This window comes from Lipophrys pholis, assembly GCF_963383615.2.
Source record: "Lipophrys pholis genome assembly, chromosome: 18".
Lineage (NCBI taxonomy): Eukaryota > Metazoa > Chordata > Actinopteri > Blenniiformes > Blenniidae > Lipophrys > Lipophrys pholis.
Genome location: NC_137646.1, coordinates 14,558,496 through 14,571,142, shown reverse-complemented (window position 1 = coordinate 14,571,142; position 12,647 = coordinate 14,558,496). Strand labels below are relative to the sequence as shown.

The 12,647-nt window shown below is 39.3% G+C and overlaps 2 protein-coding genes across 6 annotated transcripts; both read right to left on the bottom strand.

Moving 5' to 3' along the window:
- Nucleotides 1-258: 258 nt before the first annotated feature.
- On the bottom strand, nt 259-6,157 carry LOC308123626 (ubiquitin carboxyl-terminal hydrolase 12-B-like). 5 transcript variants are annotated; one of them, XM_080486199.1, is made up of 14 exons: nt 5,966-6,157; nt 5,796-5,898; nt 5,576-5,697; nt 5,147-5,217; nt 4,951-5,070; nt 4,713-4,808; nt 4,473-4,604; nt 4,253-4,387; nt 4,100-4,137; nt 3,966-4,018; nt 3,381-3,584; nt 2,929-3,014; nt 2,767-2,809; nt 259-1,708 (listed from the first exon to the last, which is right to left on the bottom strand). In XM_080486199.1, exons 1-14 carry the CDS (start codon nt 6,018-6,020, stop codon nt 738-740), a joined length of 2,229 nt encoding a protein of 742 aa, XP_080342325.1. In that variant the 5' UTR covers nt 6,021-6,157; the 3' UTR covers nt 259-737. The 5 variants fall into 5 exon arrangements, with proteins under 5 accessions (XP_080342325.1, XP_080342324.1, XP_080342326.1 ...); XM_080486202.1 differs by having other exon boundaries at nt 263-1,753; XM_080486198.1 differs by having other exon boundaries at nt 2,929-3,584; nt 5,966-6,132.
- A 1,954-nt stretch (nt 6,158-8,111) lies between these two features.
- On the bottom strand, nt 8,112-12,193 carry LOC308123628 (ubl carboxyl-terminal hydrolase 18-like). The gene is made up of 11 exons (XM_080486204.1): nt 12,052-12,193; nt 11,864-11,966; nt 11,509-11,615; nt 11,036-11,106; nt 10,830-10,955; nt 10,410-10,505; nt 10,056-10,184; nt 9,851-9,979; nt 9,738-9,775; nt 9,607-9,647; nt 8,112-9,511 (listed from the first exon to the last, which is right to left on the bottom strand). Exons 1-11 carry the CDS (start codon nt 12,068-12,070, stop codon nt 8,901-8,903), a joined length of 1,470 nt encoding a protein of 489 aa, XP_080342330.1. The 5' UTR covers nt 12,071-12,193; the 3' UTR covers nt 8,112-8,900.
- Between the last annotated feature and the right edge of the window lie 454 nt (nt 12,194-12,647).

Here is a 12,647-nt window from a genome sequence, read left to right as displayed (position 1 = left end):
GTATTCCTACTCAGTGGAGGTAAGTGTGCCATTGAAAAAAATGCTTTAAAATTTGACTCTAAATGGCACTAAAAGCTGTCAATGTTTGTGTGACTGTCTCTGTGTTTAGTCTGTGATAAGCAGGTGAAAGTGTAACATAAATGGATCGATTACATTATGGAGAACTCAAATTACTTTCAATAAGACACATTTGATAGTCTGCCTGCGTGTATTTGTAGCTATAATGCAACTATGAAAAATAATTCACAGGAGAAAGCAGATTGTGAGAAAGTTTTGCATTGTTTTTATTTTCATCTCAATTCAATTATTACATTGGAATATCACCACCACTGTCTAAGATAACATGAAATCAAAATGACAATATGGAAAGAAAAATATGGAAAGACATTTGTCTTCAGACGATATGTCAGTACTATTTTAGGAAACACTGAAATCAAAAGCTATACTTTGAGAAAGTTATTTCAAAAGAGTAGAATCATAAAAACCACAATACAAAGAAATTTGCATACAAATAATTTACATTTGTAATGTTCTTATTACATAAGTCGTTGCTTGAAGGAAATCATGTTTGATGCTATAAATTGTTCAATTCACAAATAACTGGTATTAACTGGGTATTTACAACATTCGGTTAACTGGGGACAGTTATCATGGACTGGATCAAATGACTTTAGAGTTACAACTAATTACTTCATTAAACCTAGGTATTATCCTGGACCATGAGACATGTGGAGGTTCTACTCTACTTCGACCTTGCTTTTGGAAAAACAAGACAAGTTACATCTTTTGTTCTTTTGCTTCTGTGTTTGTTTGACTGGCGCTTTTTCCATCTTCACCTGTTTTTGTTCATTCTTATCTTTTTTTTCTCTTTTTCTCCCTTTAAAGTGCTTTTCAAACCAATTTTGCTTTTTTCCAACCTTTGACTTAGAGTTTGGGTCATCGCTCTGGTTTTCTCTGTCATTTCTTGTGATCGAAGAGCTGGTTGTGGTTGAAATGCAACCACACCCGCCTGTTTTAACCGCGGTGTTTGCTTTTGGTTGAGAATCAAGTTTGCAGGCATCTTGTTCACTGCTCGACTCATCACTCCCTGGTGCCACTTTGTCAGTTTTGTTCTTTCCTTGCATTGTATCCACTTCCTTCACACCTCCAACATTTTCAGTCTCTCTTTTCTGGTTTGGCTTTGCAATCAATTCCCGCCTTCCATGGTGTTCAACAACATGATCTGATCCGCTCTCTCTAATCACATCTACCTCGACAGTTTTGTGATCTTTGGCACTCTTTTGAAAAGAAGTTTCTGCTTTGGACTCCTTATCTAGATTTTCTGCTCCTCCCATTTCATGCTCTTTGTCCCCTGTGTTCTTCCTCCTACCTGTTCCTTCCTTTACATAGTGAAGAGTAGGGACGTTCCCAATTCTCTTCTCATCTCTGCCCTCAGTGGCCTGATGACTCGGCCTGCTCTGCTGGGCAGAACCTCTGTAGGCCTGGACCTCAGGGAAGCAGCGATCACTTAACGCCCCTGTTGAACTGGACTTGTCACTGACTCTTTGTTTGACTGGCAAGTCTTCATTTCTGTTGATGGGAACCACCACTGCAGTGTTATCCGCTCCCGTAGCATTTTCACCTCCATCTCTCTTCCCGGCGTCACGGCGCTGGTTGTTTTTCTCACTAGTAGAGCTGTTGGTAGACACTTCTCTGGTGTTTGGATCATCTGCGGCACGAAGAATTAATTAGGGCTCCGACTCCAACAACTTAACTTGACAACATGAAAAACAAGAAGCAATGATTTTCAAAAATTTGCATTTCATCCACAATAGAATACAAAGATGTTAAAAATAGGACATGGTATTGATTTTGATGGCAACAGCACATTCTTAAAACGTTGGGACGCAGCAGTGTTGCAGTAATCTATATCGTAGGAAGTGGGAGTTTCAGAGGTGAAATGATGAACCCTGGGTTGGGCTTTAGAGGCCTTCCTGTGTGACGATTACATGTTTTTCCCTGTGTGTGCATGGGCTTTCCCAGGTTAAAAAAAAAAAAAAAAAAAAGGGATTGAGGCTAATTGGTGACTGTAAAATGGCTTGCTTTCTCTCACCATGGAGTGATCGGCTGCAGCCCAATCAATCCTCTAAAGAAAGTGATGAGGATTTTTCTGTTGAGTCTATAGTTCTACACTGACAGTGCTTGTCCTACTCTTCCAGTGGGGGATTCTTGCTTTTCAACAGGAATGAGTAGTGTTGTTTTGGATCATGCTCTCATTTGGACTCTTGTCTGTATGATACAGTTGTGTTCACAGACAATGGTTTCAGTCCAGAATCAAACCCAGTTCTAATGCAGGGCCGCCTGAGAACCCAAAGGTCACCAGCAGTTTCACCCTCTGCTTCGTTTTTCTATGAAAAGGTTTAGATTCTCTATTATTGTTTCACAACTTTCAGATGCAGTTTTTCAGACGGGTGATCGTCTCTCCAGTTCAGTGTCTAAAAGCCTTTGTCACTATCTGTCTTTCAGATGTTTTGTTGGTTCTGTTCTCAAATACAGATGATGTTTTTCTTGATTTATTTTATATTATTATTACTGTTATTCATTTATTTATTTATTTGAGAGGAAAACTTGTTAATTTTCTTTTCTTTTTTTTCTTATTTGTTTTCGTACCTTATCCGAAATAAACTCTTCAATCAATCAATCAATCAAATACAGAGCCAGTGTGTTGGGATATATCATCTTACTTTCAACATCTGACATGTTGTCTGTGTCCTTTCGTGACCTTACCTTTTAAGAACCCGTTATCGAAATGGGAATGGTTGTGATGAGGCTGTTAATAAAAAAATGGATAATATTATATATCATAATTAATGTTTTTTTTTAATACACTTGAACACTTTGCAACATGGTGCTTTGGATTGTGCATTATTATTTTGTGATCAGTCTTACCCGCACAACTGATGGATCATTGAAGTTGGACCATTGGCCTCCTCTGTCATCCTGAGTCTTGGTTGTGGCTGTGTAGTGTCCACTTTCTAAATTTGATATGTGGACATATGTTAACACTGCAGCAGTAAAACACAGAAAGAGTAGTAAACATTTGCCTGTTGACATTCTCGGCTTGAGTCTCACAAGTCGCGAGGACCCGTTCAAGGCTGCTTGCAGCTTTAATTTTCTTTTGTCTTTCTTATGTTGTTTCTGCTTTTCAAACCAATTTGGCTTTTTTCCAACCTTTGACTTAGAGTTTGGGTCATCGCTCTGGTTTTCTCTGTCATTTGTTGTGGTCCAAGAGCTGTTTGTGATTGGAATGCAAACATGCTCCGATACAGCGACACGCCTGCCTGTTTTAACCGCAGTGTTTGCTTTTGGTTGAGAATCAAGTTTGCAGGCATCTTGCTTACTGCTTGACTCATCACTCCTTGGTGCCACTTTGCCAGTTTCTCTAATCACTGGTTTCTTTTTGGGTGGCGGTTCTTCATTGCTGTTGATGGGAACCACCACTCCCGTAGTATTTTCACTTCCATCTGTCTTCACGGCATCACGACGCTGGTTGTTTTTCTCACTAGTAGAGCTGTTGGTAGACACTTCTCTGGTGTTTGGATCATCTGCGGCACAAAGAATTAATTAGAGCTCCGACTCCAACAACTTAACTTGACAACGAGTAATGATTTTCAAATCTTATAAATCAGCAGTTCATGCACAATAGATTCTAGAATACACAGTAAATGTTAAAAGTAGGACATGCTATTGTTTAGACTTTATCTATCAAGAATCTTAGTTAAAAATTTCAATTAAAAGTTGGTTCTGTTCTCAAATACAAAGCCAGCATGTTGGGATATTTCAGCTTACTTTCAACATCTGACATGTTCTCTATGTCCTATTGTGACCTGAACTTTCCAGGTGATTCAAATAAACTGTCAAACAGTTTGGACCCTGTCAGTTGCACAACAAAACAATTAGCATGGAAAAAATGGTTTGATTCTTACGTTTTCTCATCCTGTAAAACAGAAGATAAGGACTGCGGGATTCAGTAAGGCAACTGTAAAAAGAAAAAAAATTATTATATTTTCTATATTCACTATAAGTGCACGTGAAGGAAAAAGCAAGGATCAAAACTTACCTTTTCCCGTTATCCAGATTGAAAGTGTTGTGATTAAGCTGTAGATAGAAAATTATAATATTTCATTTCATAATTGAGGCTTTTTTTATACACTTGAACATTTTGCAAGAAGGTGCTTTGGAATGCGGATTTATATTTTGTGACCAGTCTTACCTGCACAACTCTTGAATCATTGAAGTTGTACCATCGCGCTCCTCTGTCATCCTGAGACTGGACTGTGGCTGTGTAGTGTCCACTTTTCAGACTTCCAAAATGTTCTACAAATGCATACAGTTCATAGGTCGGGCCCTGATCACAAAAAGGAACCAGAAAATCATTAAAACCAGGATAAATGTGTAAAATACAGAATTAAAGTGTTGCTTATACACACTACCTGTGGCATGTGCAGGATCTGTGGGACACCCACAGCGCATTCGTTTTTAGTATATGACATGTAGTTGTAGTTGAACTGAAACCGCTTCAGCAGCAGCGTCAAAATGTCTGGATGTTGCTTCACTTTACATTCCTGAATGTCCCAAACACAAATTAATGCTGGCAGAGTGGTTTTAGGCACCTTTCCACAAATGCATAAATGTAAAGTGAGTGAATTAGAAACCGCTTCTACTGTACTCACAACAGTGGAGTCCCATTTGCCATGACAGTGATCACAGTACAGCTGGTTTTCTCCTCCTAACTCAGATTTCTTGAAGAACTCTTCAATGCCATGACTCTGAAAAGAAACCGAGACATGCCATTAAAAAAGTATCAGACCTTTTTATAATTCTTGTTCCATACAAATTCGTACTCATCCTCCAATACTTTTACAACCACTGTCATAAGGGATGAATAAAGTTCTCTGACACGACTCTTACCACACTGCAGGAATCCGTCAGAGGAAGTGTCAGAGGAAGATGCCAAAATGGCCCATTTTCGTAGGTTTTCGCATCACAGTGAAGGCACTCTGTCATGTGCTCCAGCTTTCCTTGAAATGTCTGAAAGCACAAATATCCTGTGACTTGCACATAAGGGAAATTTTATTTCACACTTTGGGTTTCCCGTCACACTTACCCGTGACGCTTCAGTACTAGTGAGCGTCAAAATCTTCTCAAAATACTCGGCTGCATCACTTTGTTTATAGACTGAAAAGAGGAGAGGCATCATGCTTTATTACTTGCATATATTTAAAACATTGTGGACGAATTGGATTTCTGGATACTATCGGTTACCAGCAACATGTTATATCATGGGGGCTGATATTTCTTAGAGGCAGCTGGAATTTGTTTGAAGAATTAACACTTGAACTAGTTTAATAAGCTTATACATTGCTTTGTTAAATGCGTCAGCAGGTACACAAACTGAGAGGAAGTTATTCTCCAACAAAGGGAAACAACTGCAGCTTTTCAATGTTTAGCTGAATCTTTCTATTATTATTATTAAGTCTTTTTCCACTTATGTGAACAGTGTAACCAGGATATTTAAAGTGATGTCATACTGTACCTGAGTGGATCCCCAGCTTGTTTGTGATTCCGACGGTTTCTGCTGTGCCTTTGCTTAACTTAGCAAACAGCTCTGACAGCTGTCGGTCAATATGCGTGTTGTCATTGTTTTCCTCAGTGTGCCTGCCACAGTGAAGCCAAAGTGATCACACACACACACACACACACACACACACATTATTATAATCCTACATGCATGGTGCAAAATAAACTGCACAAACCTTTTCACAGCTTCTCTGAACTCTTTATTCATGAACAGCACCTGTAGCACACTGTTCAAGTAACATGTTGATCCTTGGTTTCTGAGGCCATAGAACGTGTTCCCTGAGGGGGAACAACACCTGATTACACATCTGTGTGATATTATAGGAGCGTTTAATTCATCTCTTACCTTTAGTGGTGAATGAGCCAAGTGCTCGTTTATTGTTCTGCTGTGATGAAGTCATTATCCTTCATAGTACAGACTCTTCCTCACACCGCATTCTTAAACCCTACTGAAAGAACCTTCCAGAGCAAACGCTAGTCAAACTATGAACTGACTTTAGTTTGATGATTCACACCAACTTGTCACCTTTCTCTTTCTGTTCTCCAGTGATGCCTTCAGGGTACTCCAGGAAATCCAGACACTTCTTATGTCGCCACTCGACTGTGTAAATGTGTAAATTCTGGGGGGAAACGCAGCTGCAGGGACAATCTGATGACTCTTCCATTTAATTTTCTAAAACACATAATATCAGGTTTGACTCGTGAATATATTAAATGCTTTTGAAGTCGTGGGAAAAAAACAACCAAACCTAAAGAGCAAAAGTTTGTTTGTTCATAAAAGCTATTGTTATCCAAACATGTTCAGAATTACAACCATGCAACCGTTTGATATGCTGTTCCTCAATAATAACAAAAACAAATGAGAGTGTATGTGCACAGTCAGGAGTTTCTATTAGTACAGAAAACCAAGACAATATTGTGACCAACACTCCCTCTACTTCAGTTTAATCTTGTCAAATGGTTAAAAGCAATACAAAAACACGAACTGAAGTGTTTTTACTGCCGATTTGTTCTGATCTTGATATTTGAGCTGTACTTTTCTATGTTGATGTTGCAATGGGACAAAAATGTAATGCCTACAACATTACGCAACATTTTAATTCTGTTTCTAAGGCTTAACATGTAGTTCCATCTGTGCTACTCCTTTAAAGGGTGAGTGGTTATGTTTAGTAGCTTCCACATTTCCCCTCAACTAAACAATAACCAAATCAAACTATTGTTTTTTCTTAACTAAATATTAACACATATCAGAAATGATCCAAGTTCATTTGTATAATCATAATATCTTGGTATTTATAGCTTTTGGTCATTTATTTTATTTAGTTGGGTTAAAATGAAAGCTGGGGTTGCATTTTTTTTGTCAAAGTAGCTGATGAACACTGGAACCAGAAAACTTAACAGCAAGTGGTAGAGAGCAACCTAATTACTATAGAAAAGCTGAATTATAGCCGTACGATACTCCTGCAGTGACAGACTAGTGTGGTCAAATCACTGTCAGGCTGGATTTGAGAGTACTCCTTCATTTCAATAATTATCTAGTTGCTTACATTCATACTTGGAAGAGAAAAGAGTTCATTAAATGTGGAAAATCAAAAATGTTCTTGTAATTTTTTAACTAAAACTTGAAGTAAACATTGATAATATATTATCGTGCAATCTTTTTCATGCTGCGGCCAAAGATCACGATGAGCCATATCTGAAACAAGTTTGACGCCCCCGCTCGAGGTCATCAACCATTTGAATGAGATGCTTGAGTGCTGATTGAAGAGACGGGAGCAATAAAACCTGAAGCTGCTGCTGAGTCACCCCCATAACCATCTCATCTGACTGATTAGATGTTACTTTCTGTTTCTGCCTGGCATTTACAAGAAGTCGTCTGTCTCTCTATATTTCAGTTTTCATTTCTTCTGAAGTGGTGGAGAGAGGACTGAAGCTTGGTTTTTCACAGTACTGTAACTTAGCATACAATCAAAACAAAGAGTATTTTTCTCAACAGCGACTGAAAGTGATAGTAGTTAACTGCTTCGAACGGCAGCAGGAATTTGTTGCAATGCATCTACACATTTCTCAGACAAAGTAATTCAATAGTGATTAAATTCATTTATAAGTGATCAATGTTCTCAGTTTAAAGAACAACTCTATTTACCACAAGAATGCAGTGCAGTTCACAATGTTAATCATTTTAAATCCTTGGTGTCCTCAGTGAGCCAGATACAGTATCTTTATTGCTGCATGTGATGACTTTTACAGCCTCAGCACTTAGACCAACTAGAGAAGAGGAGCATTTGTGTTGTGTAGACTTTGTGGTTCTTTCCATGTGATGGAGGATAAACAATCTGCCGTGCTAAACTGTGAGGCCATGGCATAACACCGCAGATTTGTCTTCTAATAATATACAAAACCCTTTGTCTGCTAGTGAAGAGTCACTTCCAGCAATACATACAGGGGTTTGGAATAAAAACATACATGAGGTAACGAAAAGCAGCACCATTCAATTCAGCAGCTTTTTTTTTATTCCTGTGGCCCTCTCAGGAAAAGGATCATGCTCAAATATACTTTATACTGTGTGTATATATAAGAGTATTCTGCATGTTTTCCATCATGATTCAACCCAATTGTGAAATTTTAATTTGAACTTAAAAATTGGCAAAAAAAAACCAAACATTACAGTTTCTTAGTTTTGATTTCAATGTACAATGTTAAGCAACAATATCAAACAAAAAAAAAGGGAATATAATCTAACCTCAAATAGAAGTGATAAAGAATACATCATGAACCAACAAGTCACCAATTACCAAGCACATGTAAAACTGAGAATGAGTCGTGTTCTTCAAAGTCAAAGTTTCGTTCATGTCTCAAGTTGAATAATAACTTATATTGTTGTTTTATCTGCTGGGTGAAGGAAGACCAACATGAAGGAGCACCTGCCTATTTTTCTTACTTCCCTTATGCCGTCTCCCTGTTTTCTCTTGTTTTTGTGCAACGACCGCTTCTGCCATTGTTGTGTCTTTTTCCTCAGGTACATTTGTGTGTTGGCTCGTGTTTTCTGCGCTGAGATCTCGCTGTGCTGAGGCTGAATCACGAAGGTTCAAATGTATGAAACTTTCTGACACAGACTCCATGTCTGCTGCTTTTAAATCACGTTTTTCTACAGCAGTAACTTTCCCTCCATTTTGCCCTTTCCAGTGTTTACTCTGCATGTTTTCTCTTGTCTTTTCTCCCTCATCGATGTGTCTTTTCACAGGAACATCTCGTGTCCTCGTCTCTTCTTTCAGATCGTCCTACGGTCTCGTTTGCCAAACACCATCAGACTGTATTTGATTCTCTACAGTCTGACTGCTGGGTCTTTGAGAGTTTTCTCTGGTCTGTGCCAGTTCATCATCTCTCTTAATCTCCCTGCGCCCCTCGCTCTCGCTGCTCTGAGGATGTTTAGAATAAGTTTCCTCATCTCCTCTCCTGTGCTGCTGAGCTCTACCTTGGTCTTCTCTGTTTTCTTCCTTATGTTTGTTCTCACTGGTTATATTCAAGTGACGACTGTCAACAAGGTCTGATTTTTTCAGAAGTGTTTTCTGCCCTCCTGCCGTCTCCCTGTCATCTGTTGCTTCTCTGCTTGTTGCTTCTTCCTCCACATCTGTTGGAGTCTTTCTCACACCTCCCAGTTCATCTACAATAGTGATTCTGTCTTTGTTCCCCTGAATCAACGTTTTCTCTTCTCTCTCTTCATCCACAGTGCCACTTTGTCCGTCACTCCCTCTAACATTGTTTCTGTCGGCTGCTGCCTCCTCATCCTCCTTCTCTTCTGTCTTCACAGCGTTTCCACTCGGATCGTTGACGACACAGGTTTGTAGTTTGACGGCTGCAGGACAAGACGCCTCGTCTTGAGGGGAAGCTTCTGCAGCACACATGGACAGATGACGTCAATTCAAACTACCTGTTTTATACTCATCAGGACTGATTCAAATGTTTCATAAGTGTTTGCATCCTTACTTTTCTCTCTCCGGTAAAATAGGAGGTAAGCATCCCTGGATCTGGAGGGATAACATGAAAACAAGTTATGGTCATTTCCAGTAAAATATTGAATAAACAGTGTTAAAGAAACAGTACAGATAAACACTGACCTGTAACTGGGATCCAACTGGAGGGGGTTGTATGAAAGCTGATCATAAAAATATGAATTAAAAACACATTTTTTCATCCACCACAAAATTGCACAACGACTGATAATGCTCACCAACTTGACAGTGCTATCATTGAAGTGATACCATTCCTCATTGTCCTCAGACTTGATGGTTGCGGTGTAATGTCCGATTTTCAGATCACCACGGTGCTCCACAAGTGCATACAGCTCATATTTCTGACTCTGTTTAAAAGTCAGCAAGTAAATAAACAAATGCTCAAAAAAGGTTGATGATGAAATGTCAAAATGAGGAGTTTACCTCGACTGTTATTGTGTTGGGAATCTGCACACTGCGCTGGGTTTTCACATATTGCCTGGAATGGCGGTCGAACTCGAATCTCTTCAAAAGCAGGGTCAAAACCTCTGGATGACGTTTCATTTCAAATCTCTGTTTGAAACAGAGGCCAACAGAGAGGTGATATCGTTTCCACTAAAGCAACACAATGTGAAAACGTTTTATTTGAGAATGCATTGATGTTAAAATATAAAATGTATGCGATGAGTGAAAATTATAGCTAATACATGCAAAGTAGATGGAAAATGTATCATGTTGAAAATGCAGAAACGCATTTTTTTTGTGTAGAAACCAAGAAAGGGTTCCCTCATGACTCACAATAGCAGTATCAGCTTTGGCTTGACAGTGTTCACAGTATATCTGGTCGTCTTCTTTCAAGACCGACTGTCTGAAAAACTCCTGAATCCCGTCGACCTGAAAAATATTCTCATGTCTTTAAATCTGGCACAACTTCAGCAAGCTCCTTTTCCAACATGGACACGAGCTGGTGACACAACACCCGGCGCATTTTCCTTTCAGTGCTTCACACATGCTCATTTGAGCTCATCAGCCATAATATTATAACCACTGATGAGTAAAAGAGGGCCGAGTCCAGCACTTGATGGATCGAAGTCATTTTAGGCACAAACGAGGGCTTAAACACCATTACCCTCGTAATTTAAAATGTTTTAAATAAATAAATGAAATGTAAATGAAAATTTAGCGAGTGATCGTTACTGTACTCAATTGTGTGCTTACCACTTTATAGTCCTTGCTGTGACAATCCTGCAGTGTCAGCGGTAAACTCCAGAACAGCTCTTCCATTTTCTTTTCTTTTTTACACCTGGAGCACTCGATCTGAGGACTCAGCAGTATTTGAAATATCTGGGGAAAAATAAGAAAAAGCACTTTTGTGATACAACTTTTATTCAAACCAACCGGCTTTCTGTTGACTTTGTTATTACTTGAGAGGCCTTCGGACCGGTCAGAGATAAAATCTTCTCGAAGTACTCAGCCGCATCACGTTGTTCACGCACTGGGACCAATGAGAAGAAAACAATGCATGTATTTCTTTCATTCGGGGAAACATTTGCTGAAACAAATGCCCCATGAGCCACAACCATTTGGTTCCTTTTAGCCCATTGGATGGCATCACAAAGAGCAAAAATACTGAGCTCTGAGTTCAGAGCCAAAGGATCAGTGATGGAGCAGTGGAAGATGATAAGTGTAGTATCTGCAGTGACAGATTATGCTCTAACTTTACTCATCCAGCCCATTGAAGATCAATTTGGACTGTATTTGGCCCCTGAACTAAGATTATCAGAGTGGAAGGCACTAATATTCTTCCATAATGGCATTTATATATATCTTACCTGAAAATCTGTTTGGTGTTTTGCTACATAAACATGCAAGTTTAATTTGATATACCATACTGTACCTTTGATACCCAACATTTTGGTGATTTTAGAGGTGTGTGCTGTATTTTTCTCTAAGGCACAGAAGACTGAGGCAAGATGAGGATCAATACCTCCAGCTGCTGGGTGCCTTTACAAAAAGAAACATGCAATTATGATTGGATTAGTGTAATTGATATCATTTTTCACTTTTGTATCTTAAGGCCCATGTCATGCTATAGTTGCTTATGTGACAAGCACCAATAACACATAAATCAAAGAAAGCATAGTAAAATCACACACGCGCACACACACACACACACACACATACACACACACACACACACACACACACACACACACACACACACACACACACACACACACACACACACACACCTTTTCACAGCTTCCCTGAAGTCTTTGGTCATGAACAACACCTGCAACACGCTGTTCAGGTAACAAGTTGCCCCCTGGTTCTTCAACCCATGGTACTTGTATGCTGAGGGAAGGCGGCAGTCATGTTACGTTCAGTATCATCCTGAAAACATGAATGAAAAAAGAAAGCACTGACAGAATCACCTCACCTGTTTTAGGATCACTCATACTGGTCCACTCACTTGTCCCACAAACAAACAGCAGACATTAAATAAAACGTGAACAAAGGTGAATCCTCTCTGATGTGTCAATGAACATGTGGCATGACTGAATGAAGACACCGGGTCATGTGCCGCATGAACGTCGCGAAAATGTTGCGTTCCAGACTGTCGGGACAAAAATAATAATTGAAATTGTTATATTTCAAATATGTAAAAATAAATAACCAAAAGGGTGAGTAACGCTGCAATTGTATATTTAAAAAAAAAAAAAAAGCTTTATTGAATTTTACATTAAAAAGAGCTATTTCTAAATGGTCTTTCAAAATTAAATGTTGAAGGGGTTAATTTCTTGTGCGAAACTGAAACTGATCTGCACAGTGCACATAAAGACCATAACCTGACATTATCGCCACTCAGCAGCACATCTCAGCAGTGTGGTTCAGCAGCTTCCCCAGTCAACTTGACAGAGCCAGCAGCAACATGGTGATCCAGGTCATCGTCAGCGGGGTCGACGGGGAGAGGATGACCATCGACGTGTGTGAGCGTGAGATCGAACTTCAGACAGTCACTTTATTGCAACTGAA